At 39.9% G+C, this 15,007-nt stretch overlaps 1 protein-coding gene across 2 annotated transcripts; it reads left to right on the top strand.

Moving 5' to 3' along the window:
* Positions 1-616: 616 nt before the first annotated feature.
* On the top strand, positions 617-10,588 carry LOC148727294 (uncharacterized). 2 transcript variants are annotated; one of them, XM_088727184.1, is made up of 8 exons: positions 617-922; positions 3,735-3,942; positions 4,177-4,487; positions 4,960-5,100; positions 6,047-6,369; positions 7,110-8,258; positions 8,757-9,027; positions 9,316-10,588. In XM_088727184.1, the coding sequence occupies exons 1-8, from the start codon at positions 752-754 to the stop codon at positions 9,721-9,723; spliced, it is 2,982 nt and encodes a 993-aa protein (XP_088583310.1). In that variant the 5' UTR covers positions 617-751; the 3' UTR covers positions 9,724-10,588. The 2 variants fall into 2 exon arrangements, with proteins under 2 accessions (XP_088583310.1, XP_088583311.1); XM_088727185.1 differs by having other exon boundaries at positions 8,757-8,899; positions 9,316-9,570.
* Positions 10,589-15,007: the final 4,419 nt, after the last annotated feature.

Below are 15,007 nucleotides of genomic sequence, written 5' to 3'. Positions count from 1 at the left end.
CAGAGGAATATATTTGGTAAAATCCTTGTTTCCAGGATTCCTCTCTCTTTTGTCTTTTACGAAAGCTGACCTTTAGATAACCTGAAGAATAGCAATTGATTTCATGTGAGGCATACAACAAACAACTTCCTGGTTCTGTAGACGGGGTCCTCATGATAGGCCATTAATAGGTCTATCTAACCACATGACGCACTGCGCTGCACAAGCTTGAATTGTTTTTGACGATCCACGTGGTGCAGAGTTTCAAACAATAAAAAGAAATGGTACTTCCAATGAATAAACAAACAAACTAGCAAACAAAACAAGTAAAAAAGATGAAGATGAAGGGAAACGACAATGAAAGTTTGGGTTTCTATCGGAGTTTGTTTGATTCAACCTCAATCTTTTAGGGTTTGCCATTGTTGAGATGTTCACCTCATCTTTGACAAGCATTCAAAACGACTAGCACTGAATGCAATAAGTAAAACTTCTTTTCCCGTTACTCACTTCATGTACCTGTACTTATGTTTGATTATCTCCCTCGATGTTTGTTAATTGTATGTTGCGTGATAAGTCACGCTTTGACTGTCAGACAATACATGTACAGGGATGCGTGACAGTGCACTACGTAATCAGATACTTGGTATGCAGTAGACTGTGATGATGCAAAACTTTTGAGACCTATATTTTTCCTTTTTCGCGGTTTTCAAAGGTTATAAACCTGACATTGACAAAATTTTGATCATAAGTATTTACATTATCGGTGTGCAGCATGAGTGCATTACCAGACATTGACAAGATCGACGATATCTTGGAGATAGCAATCACAATGGCGTCGCTAAAAATCCCTTCCAAAGGGCTGAAAACGTTGGACGAGATGAAACAAAAAGTGAAAGAGACTCTTCGGTTGTCAGAGAAAAAGTCAAGTTGGACGGCAAAAGAGGTGAGAATTTTACAATTTGTTTTCAAAATATCAGCTACTCGCAAATTCGATTTATAAACGACGTTTTCAGTACAATGACCTATCCAGATGCGACCGCTAATAAATGGTAGATGCAGATCATATCGTGAAATTCAGTCACGAATTATTTAACAGCTCGCTCGATGCTAATGTCGTCATCGTTTACGATTTATGCCATGTACATCTATTCAGTGATGGCATCTCAGAAATTAGTAGTACTAGAAGAAACCTAATTCTCATGGATGGAAATCGTAGCATTCACCGCCAAATGTTTCTCAAAGTTCAAACTTGGCAACACGGACGCGTAAAGCCTACTACAGGGCCGATAGTTTTTGATACTTTCAGAAACGACGCTTATAATTGAGTGTTAGCAAATCGATTTTAAATAAGAAATTGCAAAGTTCTGCTTCGGCAGTAAGAGGTAATTACGTATATTGATGTTCTTAATTTGGGAAGCTTGGTTAAGCAACGATCGAGCCTCCAGGGTTCAAGTAAAGAAGTACGGCTCTTAGAATATCGAGGATTGATTAATATTGGTTGACTCAGCTTCAATTCTGCCTATTCTGGGCCTATAGTGTGCTCTGTGGATAAAGTTTGGTCATTTGAGAAAACATTGACTGTTTTATGAGGTTTATATTTCCACATTTTCTTAGAAAAGCTTTCATATATAATTTCTTTAAAAAAATATCAACAGACTTAAAGCCCGGAGTAAACTAATGCTTTTCTCTGGCAAAAAGGAAGCCACAAATTAATATCTGCCATTCGGAATTGTCAACAAAGAGTTGGCGTCCTATGCTGAGGATAAATCTTTGGAGAGGATCTCGGCAACAGCTAATTTTGCAAAGCATCAACCGTTTGCTTTAGTTTACATAATACATGTAGACATGGTTTGATTCTACACTTGTTTAAAGATTCAATGAATGTGACTGAGAAGTTACACCATGGTTATAAAAGTTAAATGTTGGTTCTATGAATTGTAACTTCTCGGTTACATTCCTTAAAACTTTAAAGCAGAGTAGCATCAAACCAGGTCTGATTGTTCACCTGATTCCTTCCTGAAAGGCTTTAATATATCATACTACATGCACTTTTAGTATACTTAAATATCCATAGAATTACTTAATGGAAATACTATCCTATCGGGTTTTGCTAAAAGCAGGTCCGCGGCCCACGGCTCGCGGTCCACGGTCCGCGGCCGCGACGGCCAAGCGGCCTGGCAGCCCGAAGGCCCAGCGACCCGCAACGGCCTGCGACCCGTACGCCCGGTGGCCCAGTTCTGATTTTCCACAGTTTTTTTTTGTCCAGCGGTAAATCCACGCGCATGCACAGATCTGCATCGGGTTTGGGCGTGCAAAAGGGAAGACAGTGAGTTTGAATTCGATGACCATCTAATCATTTGAATCCTTGTTTCTGTTTGTTGCATGTTGTTCAGATAAAACATTTTGATTCTCTGTTCATTAGGCTCTTTACAGAAACCGCTAACACAGTAGAGGACTTTCATTATCGAACGATTTAAGTTCTTTTTAAACCATACTTTAAAAGTGAAAATATCATAACAACAAAGGAAAAGAAAATATGAACCAAGGGCAAAATTGAAGCACAACACAAACAACGAATTTGAATTTCTTGATGGTGGGGCTTAATTTTTTCACCTTTCGCCGTGATGAAAAAGTACTCCTTTTTACACCCGAAATAATTTACCGTATTTCTTCGCTCAATCTCGAATAAGGAGCTGCCTCCTCGATGTCCGACGGCGTAATGTCGGCAAATCGATCGGTCGCCCGACTGAGAAGCAGAGTTTGCTTGTTGACCTTAGTGACAATGAGACTGAAATCGAGTAAGTACCATTAAGAGATTTACCCGAACACAGAGTTTCCTTAGTAATTTACAAAAACTTTCAATGAACAGTTAAAATTCTGTTACTTGCTGAAAATGGTGCAAATTTAAGAATTGCCCAGCCTCGTATAAGAGCCCACCGCCCTTGAGGACCAGTTATTTAATAAACGCCCAGGGCGCTAACCGTATTCGAATAAATACGGTACTTACATAGCCGGAAAGCAATGTTTGAGAACACGCTTTCCTTCTAGGGTGGAGTTCCTGTAAATAGATCGACATATCTCTGTATAGAAAAGATTGGCAGCTCACATATCGCATCACTTATGATATTTTCACTTTCAAAGTATGCTTTGAAAATAACTTTCATCGTTCGATAATGAAAGTCCTCTATTGTGCTATCGGTTTCTGTAAAGAGATTAATAAACATAGAATCGAAACGTTTTTATCTGAACGACATGCAACAAACAGAAACAAGGATCCAAACCCGATGCAGATCTGTGGATGCGCGTGGATTTACTGCTGGACAAAAAAAACTGTGGAAAATCAGGACTGGGCCATCGGGCCTCCAGGCCGCCAGGCCTTCGGGTCGCAGGCCGTTGGGGGCCGCTGGGCCTTCGGGCTGCCAGGCCGCTGGGCCGTCGCGGGCCGCGGGCCGCGGGCCTGCTTTTAATTAGCAAAACCCTATCCTATCGAGGGTTGCATTGCGGAAGTTTGCGAGCTTAAACCAGCCTCGTGAATCTCTTAACTAAATTAAGCTGGTTGTTGCGTGTTAACAACAGGGCGTGCTTTTATTCCAAGTCTTTAGTCAAAGTTAGTTTTATAATCATATAATTTATCAAGGATTTCTCAAAATGATTGTAAAACGGTAATACTAAACAATTTGGCCGCAAAATAATCTTTAATTAACGCAAGCAAATGTTCATGCACAGATTTTGACCTACCATGTGTCGTTTATCAGGCATTTTCAGTGTTGACAGAGGCAAAGAAAGAAGACGAGAAAAAACGAGAAACCTTGCTCCTTTTCTACGAACGTACGAGTATTTGTTTGGATCCGAGGCATGAAAATGTTCTTGCAATTTTGGAGAAAAATATCGGAAACGTCTGGGAGAAAATCTATTACCACAAACATGTTCTACAAAGAAAAGAGTACATTGTACTCGTTGCAGGTTGGTTATAAGTGTATTATTTGACATAGCCTCCTTATTCACTAGACTAAAATCCGTGACTAGAGTATAGGAAAAGGCAACCTTGGCTATTCATTAGGCTAATAACTTGTATCAATTCAGAAAAAATTATCAAGCCTTGGAAACTAGATTATAAACCAGCTTCAGTGGAATCGACTCATTGCTGCCGTTGTTGTTTTAAGTTCCCCTTAATTTATACTTATTCACAATAACCAGGCGAAACAAGTTCAGGAAAAAGCACCCTGTTGAATCTGATCCTTGGAGAACAACTTCTTCCTGACTCCTTTCTCAGAAGCTCATCCACCATCGTTGAACTTAGATATGGAGATACACCAAAGTTGGTGGCGCACTACAAAAACAAAGAATCTGGAAATACCACGGAGACTGTCCTACTAAACAAGCCATCTGAAGCCTCCGAGCTGAGTTACCTTCAACAGATTTCATCTTTTGTCCACCTGAAGGAGAACAGAGAGGGGGGTTCAAAGTACAAAAAGATTGAGCTGTTTTGGCCACACAATCTGTTGAAGGTAGTTATAAGAAATAAGCCAAGCTCAGTAATCATTTAAAGTAATAGAGATCGATCCAAATCTGAAAATTGATCTTTATGCCAGCAAGCTTGTGAATGTTCTCTGCACTATGCCTGAGTGTCTGATTCCATGGTATCATTTACAAGTGTTTGTTTACGAGCCACCTGAGTGGCTCAAATTGATATTACGGATGGTAAGGATGTTTTAAACGTTCAAAGTCCTAACAGTCCCTGGTTCGCCATTCAGCTCCCATTTTTCACAGTCACCGCTTGCTGTTATTTGGTTTCCTTGGTTTTTATTTTCCCGTCGCAAGCATCAACAATTAACCAAGCACATGTTAAATCAGTGCCTCAATCCAATATAAGGTTTTTTTCTCGGAGAATCAATCGAGATGCACTCTAAAGGGCGATATTTAAATACTAATGTTTATGTATCGTGTGTTGTTCGATATCGTCTTTATCGTATCTTTCAGGAAAATATTGTCATAGTTGACAGCCCAGGTGTCGGTGAATCTGCCATCATGGATGACATAGTAAAAGCATACCTTCCGGAGGCTTTCGCTTTTATCTACGTCATCAACTGTGAAAACGCCAGTGGGATACAGAAAGACAAGGTAAGTACATTAATTTGTCGTCCAAAGAGGAGTCCAACTACATAGATGGTTGAAGAGAACGAAATTTGCTGCAAAAACCATATAATTTTTCAAATCTGCCATTGCCTTACTTGCAAGACTAAATTAATTGTTTAAAAGAGACAAAGAAGAAGGACCAAAAGAAAAAATATCAGTATCCCAGTTTTCAAGAAAATTATTTTCCACACCAGCAGCGTAGTGGTAATTATTAATGGTCAATCAATCAATCAATGAAGTTTATTGTCTTTACGTGAGGCATGATTACCCAGATTGCCCGGGCCAGAGGCTCATGTATGAAACTCGAGACAGCAACCCACCCATCCCACCCCAGGAGAGGACATCCATCACACAGTAATCTCATGCGTGGGAAATTAACGTCTGCTACCCCTAACTCTGCAGGAGACGAGACCTCCATTTATTCGTCCCTATCCGAGAAGACTAGGATAACTAACCATTTCTTGATGTTATAGAAAGGCAGCATATTATTCTCAATTATTTGAGTGTTCGTCCGGCCGGGGCTCGAACCCTCCACCTCCCGCACAACAGTCCAGTGCCCTATCCATTGAGCTAACAGGGAGGCGGTTAAATTAGTGGTAGGGCCTTGAGACGGGGACGTTTGGCGTATGATTAAGGGTTTTTTCTCCCTAAAATTTAGGACAGATCTTTTGTCTGTACCGTTTAGTTTAGAAAACAATAATGAGGTTTCGCTGGGATCTCGTTGAGAAAAAGAAGGTTTCAAAAGCAACAAAATTTTGATGATGAACAACAAGACAAAAACAAGGTAAGGGTGTCTTTGAGTTTCAAAACCCTCATACAAAATGGCAACGGAAGCACATCGAACTTAACGAGCATGATTAGCTACTGCGCAGCAATTAAGTGCCGCAAAATGTTTCAAAAATTATAGCTTATTCTGTATTTTTGCCTCCAGGTGGAAAATCTCTTTGAGCACGCTAGACAGGTGTCCCTTGACAAACAAAGGGTATCTTCTTCCAATTGTGCTCTGTTCGTTTGCAACAAGTGGGACCGGGTGCCGTCAGAAGAAACTGATGAAGTGAAGAACTACATCGTGAGGAAACTGGTGTACTGCTGGCCTAGTTTAGATCCAGAATCTCAGATTATTTACATGTCAGCCAAAGACGCAAGTAGGGCCCAGAAGCTTGGAAGAGTCACGAAAGAGTTTGGTGAACTCATGAATGGTATCAAGTCGATGGTCTTGAAAAGTATTGAGTCAAGACTACAAATTCAGTGGAGGTAACTTGCTTTACATCCTTAATGACAAAATAATTGTGTAAGAACTTGATTTGCTTGTGATGAAAATGTTTCTTTAGTTCTAACAATGTAAATGACAAGTCGTGTATCTTATTAAAATGTAATGACATGATTTTTCTCTGGAAATTTGGAAAATTAAGCAGTGCTAGATATCCTACAAGGGCCTCAAATTACACCCACAGGGGTGTAATTTGAGGGGCTTTACAGAGAAATGTAAGAGGTCAGGATATTTAATCGGTGACTGCAAGTCAGTAACAGACGTTTTTCATAGCGATAGTGAGCAAGTTTTACTAGAATTTTTGCTAATTTATGTGGTACTAACCAATAGGTAGCCATCTTGGACATACTTAAAATGGAGTTGGCAATTTAAGCTTACAGTCAATGTCAGCCAAAGATTCGAAACATTTCAATGGCTGTAAAGATCAACGGGGTGGAGTTCTTTAGTTAATAAGTTAAGATTATTTAAACGTGCATACTAATGCAATACCCTTACTGTTCACCTCTACCGATTACATATGTGCATAAATCGAAAATCGTTTGAACGTATCTCATAAAAAAGTTAATATGAACGATGCGATGGTACTTGAAATAGGACAATGGTTTCTAATTTGAGACTTAAAATTACGAAACCTACCTTAACGGTATTCATAAACAAATAGATATCGTAACCAAGCATGGAAATAAATGGAAGACAATTACAATAATTATGGCTTTGTTCTTAGGTGGCTCGACGACCTCCTTGCACGTATTTACTATCTCACGAAAGCGTTCATGATTAATTCTTCCGAAAATCGTGAAAATTTGATAGCGAGAATGAAGTTGATCACTGACCACCTTCATAGCATCGAAAGGCAGCAAGGTAAAGTAAGCAAGGAGTTGCAAACGTTCCTCGAAAACAAGACAGACAGTGCTCTGACTGCACTGTCCAGATTTCTTAAGTCTCCAGAGTTTATGGAGAAGTTTTCCTCGTGGTCATTAGATGATGTTCCAAATACTGAAGGAAGTTGGGAGGTGACCAAGAGCTACATTCAAAAGTCGCTGACAAAGCGACTCCAAGAGAGGATCGAGGAATGGGAAGAAAAGAATCATGTCTTTTCCGATGCTCGGTCCTCTTTGATTCGATACTTTCGGGAGAGGTTCAGCTACGTCGAGGGTCAACTTCGAGCGCTAGAGGGCTCTCTGCTAGCTGGAGACACTGCCAGCTCAGCAAGTGGCCCTTTGGCATCAGATGACTTTAGCATCGTAGAGAAAGTCTTCATCGGGGTCACAAGTCCAATTTGGGTTCCAGTCGGTCTGGTTGTCTTAGTTTTCAGTGTCCCAGTAGTTGGCGCCTTGGCCGTTAAAGAGAAGTGGGAGGACTGGAATGAAAGACGAAAGTACGAAAAAGACAAGTGTGGCTTCATGGCAAAAGCTTCCCAAGAATATCTTAAGGAAACAGTTGAAGAAAAACATCTAAAGTCCTTCGTGGTGGAACAGCTTAAAGAAGCTGAGGTTTGTCTTAAACAGGTCTTAGCTCGGATACCTCAGCTCATACAAGAGGAAAAGATGTTGTGTCAACAACTGAGAGAAGAAAGCCGCCGTAAGAAAGACATAGAGGATTTCTACAAACCGTTACACGAGGAGAGCGTACAATTAAGGGATGAGATGGCCCTATTTTACATCACAGAGATCCATACCATGGACATCAATTGCAACGATTTGGAGTGGCAAGACGATGCGCTTCTTGGAGGTGGAGCGTTCGCTGCTGTTTATCGAGGAACATTGAAGATACGAGGAGACGATAAACCCGTAGATGTGGCTGTAAAAGTGAGGAACGAGGAGCTTAACGATGCTACAGCTCGTGGCTTCCTTTCTGACACAGAGATACTCAGGTTGGTTTTCTTATCCCTAGATCTTGAAGTTTTCTACATTTTCCCAATTTTCTTTCCTGCTCAAAGAGCTCGTGGTGGTGGGTTGCAAGGCATCAACTAGAAAGTGGAGAATGTAATAGGAAGATTTATGTATAGTAAATTAAATGATGTTTTCCTGACAATATCGGAACACGTGGAATCTAGGTATATATCAAGGCACATCGAGATGGTAATTGAGAATGACCTTAACAGTGGGACTTCTCACCATTCATTCTACCAAGAGGTCTTTATCTTTGAAACCCTTGAGTCACTTAAGACCGACAAGCATCTAATTGTTCCATTCATCATCATTGCTGACTCAAACATTTACGTCATGAGAATAAGGGAAATGATCGCCAACAGAAAAAGCTATTTGATTAGAATTAAAAATCTTCATTTTAGAGAATAGTCTAGAAAATGTGCACACTGTTTTTAAAAAGAGTGTGGGTTATTTTACATACACGCATTTACCTTTTGTAGGAGACTGAATCATCCCTTTATTGTAAAGTTCTATGGTGCAGCACTGCGTAAGGAAGGGGATCAGCTGAAAGCAATACTGGTGATGGAACTCTGCAAAGAAAACTTGATGAGGCACATTTTCCATGATAAAAGCAATATACCTGGTGAGTCATCATCATCTGTTACAGCTACGAGAGATGTGATCGTATGGGCAAAAGAAATTGCCGATGCTCTGAACTACATTCACCAACAAGGTATCGTTCACAGAGATCTGAAGCTGGAAAATGTATTGGTAAGTTAAGAATTGGAACTACTGGCTATCGCAACCACAAATCATTTCCTTTGTTTTTGACTCTGTCTTTCTTGTCTTATTTTTCCATTTAATTCCTGTTCTTTGAAGAGTCAGGATTGAATTGATTATTTTCCACCTAAAACCAGTGTGACAACGCATTCCAGACTAACGCCTCCAGGCACCTTGTTTTCTTTTTCACTTTGCCTTGCCCTCTTTAAGAGGGAAAATTTTGGACTTTGGTATTGAACCTGTATCATATTACATGAGTATTATCTTCTCATCCCACAGCTGTCGCTAGAAAATGTTGCCAAAGTAGCCGATGTAGGTATTTCCAAAGAAGCCAAAGCGACGATTACAGTTACCATAACGAGAACTCCAATGTATCTCGCTCCAGAAGTGATTAAGTCCTGTATGTACGATTACAAAGCAGACGTGTACAGCTTTGGTATAATGCTCTGGGAGATGTGGTACGGTAAGAGTGCTCTTCTTGATGTGAGAGGAGATGTGAAGGAGTTTTATGACAAGGTGCTTAAGGGCGCAAGACCTGCACATGTCGAAGGCTCAATCAGGCCTCCGACTGGTTTGCACGATCTCATGCAGCAGTGCTGGGACAAAAAACCTGATAATCGACCAGATGCTGCAAAGTGTCACAAGAAGTTGACTCAGCTCTATCAGGACGCTGCAGCACCATCTTAGAAAACTCTGATTATTAGGCAACCACTTTCAATGTGTTAACTTTTTAAGTGTAGACTTTTGTGGAGCAGCAGGAATCCCTTATGACTGTTGTAGCAAATGGAATAGCCTCACCTGGGCCAGTTTTCCTGTTTAAAACTTAGATCGTACATTATAGAAACCTATTCTGGTCTTAGTGAGTGTCAAGGATGGTATCTTACTGTTAGTAGTGTCCTTGCGGTCTCCCTCATAGTCTAATCATCGTCTCATAGTATCGTTAAGTAGACCATACAAGAGTTCCGATGATTGAGTAGATTACTTTAACTTAGAGCTGGTTAAAATGTGTATCAATCCCCTTAGGGCTGATTTGTTTTCGCTCTTGACGAATAGCGGCCAAGTTGCAAATTTTAATGCCGGAAGAGCAACAAGAAAATGCTGTAGGCGAATAATGCTCTGTCAGCTTGTATGAAAGCTTTTTGCCGGATTTAACAGTTAGTCTCACTATCTGGTATGAGACACTTGTGATAAGAGACTTCTCATAGAAAATTCTGTTTTTTAAGTAGTTACATGAAATGAAATGCAGGAAGGTCAGAAATCATCCACCCACCTGTTGCATAACCATAGAGAAAGCACGAAAAGGGTCAAAGGACGTGAACTGAATTGAAGTTCCCTTGAACGGATTTCAAACACTAAGAGGCGTACATTTTCATGAATGAATTGTGCAATCAACATTGGCAAGAGATAACAAGGTACAAACATTTCCTCTTGATATTGGTAAATGAGGCAAGGAGACATTTGCGAACAAGTCTAGGGTTAGACGCGATTATTTGCCTCTTAACATTGCAAATTACAATGGCCAAATAAAGACTTGACCCGGTTATTCTTCAAAGGATCTTCCCAGGCCTTTTAATAACGCTCATTTCCTTACCAAGTCATGTACGTTGTATAAGTTATTGAGAAGTTTTCTTAGTGGACATGAATTGTGTTACAAACTATGAACGCGCAGGAAAAGTGTTTACGAACAGCTTACTGTTCACGTTGTGAAATGTTCACTTTTTAGTGTTCTCTGATACGACTTTATGAACAAAACAAATAATGTGAAGGTGTAGTCTGATCGTCCGGGTGAGTGTAGTCCTGAGAAGGACTGTTGTCGGTGGCAGTGACTGACGTTTCGACAACCTGTGCGGAAGTCATCATCAGAGTCAAGTGACTCTGACTCTGATGATGACTTCCGCACAGGTTGTCGAAACGTCAGTCACTGCCACCGACAACAGTCCTTCTCAGGACTACACTCACCCGGACGATCAGACTACACCTTCACATGTTACCCCCGGGTTCAAACCATTTACCCCAAAACAAATAATGTTGTTTCTTTTGTAACAACCACACAACGCTTTCTCATTTTGAATTACACTTTAAGCGCAGAGTTTTCCTTATTTGGACGTTAGTTTTAACAATTAGGAGAATCACTTGGATCAAAACCTCGGATAATTCTCAGTTTTATCTAGGGCGTATTCGTTCACGTCACGCTTTTAGACCAATCGCGCGCCAGCAAAAATATTTGATTGATCATAATGCGTTCTATAAGCAACAGGACATGCTTTCATTTCAAGTTTGTCGTCGAAGTTTTTTGTTAAATTAAACAATACAGACTTCTCAAAATAAACGTAAACCGGTACAATTAGCCAATTTAGCTAAAATTGTAATCTTTGATTTACCCAGCCGAATGTTACTGAACAGCATTTGCTTTAAGATAACAAACGAGCGACCTCGCTCAATTTTTACGAACGCTCAGAGTGTTTGTTTGAACACGTTGGATGGAAAAGCTCTCAACCTATTGGAAAAGACAATTGTTTAGTAACTTTACGCTAGTTTTATAATGTTCGTAAAGACGCGTAAAGGTAGATTGACGTAAAGCTCTCGTAAAGGTATCGTAAGGCTGAAGAGCCAGATTTACGTTCAGTGTAAAGTTTGCGTAAAGCTAAAACTTTACTTGACTGAAATAAGAGTTGTTGTGAGAAACAATTTGTCTAGACATATTAATGCTGTTTTCGATTTTACCTCAAGGTTGTGATAAGCCATATATTTCGCAAAACACGTAAAGCTTTCTTTAATCAAGTGCAAGTGGCGTAATTCCTATTAACATGGGGTGTCTCGTAGCCCGCCGTAATCAATTGGTTTTTATGCGTTATCTTATCTACATGAGAAGTGGGAAAAAGAAGAACCTGGGTAGATTCACCCAGTTCACATAGGTATGAATACCTTAGTGTTTAGTAAATAGCAGTGTGGAGATTGGCTCTGCTGATGAAAACGAATTTAAAAAGACGGGAAATGAAGTAGAATTTGAGATTTCTGGTGGGAATGAGGTGGGAAGGAGACTCTCCTGTCCGTTTTAAACTATTAAACAGCTCTAGAAGAATTGTTACTCACCCCCCTCCCCCCCTTATTTTTATCATTTTACCCTTACCAGGCGAAACAAGTTCAGGCAAGAGCACCTCGTTGAATCTTATCCTTGGAGAGCAGCTTCTTCCGTGCTCTTCTCTTTGCATCACATCCACCATTTGTGAACTAAGATATGAAGATACACCAATACTGGTGGCGCACTTAAATGACAAAGAATCTAGATTTCGTGCCTTCGTAAACCAGTTATCCGAAGCCTCCAGGTAGACCTACCTTCTACAGATTTCCAATTTTGTCAGCCTGAAAGAATCTAAGTATAGAGAGAGGGGCTCAGATTTCTAAAAGATTGAGCCATTTTGGCCACACAACCTGTTGAAGGTTAGAGAAATAACACATTCCCTATTAGATTCAAGAGCTTTTCAAGTTTGCGATAATTTCCCTAATTCGCATAAGCCTAGTCACCCTCAGATATTAAAATGTTACGTCTTCAAATCCTAACAGTCCCTTTTCTCATGACTATTGCTTCCTATGGAGGTGAAGCCAAATGTTGTCTTGTAAAGCGAGTGGAAGGAACAATAGATACGAACGCCCTCTTAGCCCGCAACGAAGGCTGTCGAGCATACGTGACATTCCTCGACTTTGGCTATTCTTTGTTTCGGAACATCTCCAGTCGTTCAACGCTTAAAACCCAATCTTGACCCAATTTTGACCTGATGCTTCCCGGTGTTTGTTTGTTAAGTAAGAGTGCAGGGAAGTTGAAATCTTATCAACAGTAAAATACAGTAATATTGTAGCAGGCAGTGGTTTTAATCACCGAACTAGGTTTACCTTTCGTTCTTTTCGTCCTAAAATGAGCTTTATCAAACGAAACAATAACTCACTAAATAAAAATTTAACTCAATAAGGATCGTAGTTAAATAATTATTTTCTCCTGTTTCCTGTATGTAACACTCGACGATATAGTTCCTGTAGCCACGTGCTTCACAGTCCAATCTTGTATTTTTTCGGAGTTGTCGGTTTCAATAGACTTCATTTTGAATTAATTAGCGTTATTCTATACACGAGTAACATGTTTCTGAACAACTGAGCAACATTAATCCCGCGAACGTTTGGATCACGGTTTGGTTGAAGACTTATATTTAAACAAAGATCCCTTACGTGAAGTCATTACAGCCTCCTTTTCAACGAAATGGAAATAAAGAAACCCCGTTATCATGATACGCTTTGTAAACACTCATTATCAAGAGGTGTTGACCATCCTGCCAAGTTATATCGCTATTATGGGAGCAATGCAACAATTTCAGGACTGCAATCACCTTTTGGGATACAGCAATATGAACGGTAAGTTGATGTTATGTTAAATAAGCTGTAGATTGGATGTAAAATGCAAAACAATTGAGTTTGCGTGTGAATGTGTACATTTTCGAATAACTGACTGCACTATCAAATCGGCTCATTTTATCCAACTTTAAAATTTGATTAAATCGCACTGAATCATTTCCCCAAAAAACCCTTTGGAGATCGAAAAGAACCACACTTCGCCTTCCAAAAGCCAGATTTTCAGTCGATCATTTTGTATAGCACGTAGTTAAATAACGGGTTACTTTTGACCTATTTTTAATCTTGTCAGAAGAAGGTCGGATAAATTTAATTACATTGTGTAAATAAATGATCAAGAAGTGCTCAAATTGCCGTCAACACATGTATGGATGTTGTTTTTCAAGATTTGGTACTTTTTATCGGTCCAAGTGTTTTTAATTCGTGGAGCGACGCTCCGAGATTCGTCTGAAATTTGAGCTTCAAAAGCGGCATTTTGGCGAAATTCAGTTGCTATCGATTTTCTCCAAAATAAATCGATATTCAGCCAAACGAAGTATGCAGTGCTTTGTTTCACCATAGGGCCTACCTAACTTGAGAATATGAGCCGAATCGATTTTTTGGCTGTTGCCACCATATTTTGAAAATGTTCGATTTTTGGCCACATTTGCTCTTAAGAGACGACACTGGCCAGAAAATGTTCTCCAAGACGGATTGGTTGACAGAGCAGCAGATTGGTCGATACTTCAGCCGGCTATCTGCCCTAACCAGAGCTGGTTTACTGCAGCGTTCCTCCGCTGTAAGCATGACTGAGGACGAAGAGCCTTACACGTCGATACTGACCAAACGTGGCAGGAGATAAGGTGGGACCTTGAACTTTAGATTATTCATTTGTCCTCTTTCAGTTGCCAGCTGCTGGAGGTAGGTTTTTTATTAATTGCGCATTATAATTCGCCTTTTAATTTGCAAGCAAAAAGAGCTCAGCTAATCGTGAGAATTTATACCCATATTTTTAGTTTACAGTTAGCCCCATTCAGATTCTCCAGAAGTCCACATCTGATTCAATTTTCGTAACTTTTTGGCAGATGTGAGGTGGCAAAATTTAATCGAAGACCGCAGGGTAGGGCACAGCTACCATTAAGTTACTAAAAGTACAGACCTTTGCCTCTCGCATTTCGTTCAAACTTATTGTCTTGCCTCCGAAACCAACTGAATATTTTTCGAATTTTTTCATCATTACCAAACTTGAATATAAACTTGCGCGAAGCCTACTGATCAAAATGATGCGGCCTCATTCTTTAACTTACGCAATTTAAGATCGAGCTTGAGAGAGACTCATATTTTATTCATGTAGTTACAGTATGTTTAAGAAAAATCCATATATTTTTATTGATCAATAAGCAAGCAAATAGCAAAGAGATCTGCAGAATTTTCGAAAGTTGTTCCTCAGCAGACAACGTGAACAACGCGCTTGAATAATTCATCATCCCTGGGAAACGTTTCCAAGTCACGCCACAGATATTTACTTCGGCCAAGTTCTGCATGGAAATGTTCGATAGTATAGTAAGTGACAACGATAACACTATTCTAG

The sequence above is a fragment of the Stylophora pistillata genome, chromosome 7, assembly GCF_964205215.1.
Source record: "Stylophora pistillata chromosome 7, jaStyPist1.2, whole genome shotgun sequence".
Taxonomy (NCBI): domain Eukaryota; kingdom Metazoa; phylum Cnidaria; class Anthozoa; order Scleractinia; family Pocilloporidae; genus Stylophora; species Stylophora pistillata.
The sequence above is the reverse complement of the archived record's forward strand: the minus strand, read 5'-3'. Positions and strand labels throughout refer to the sequence as shown.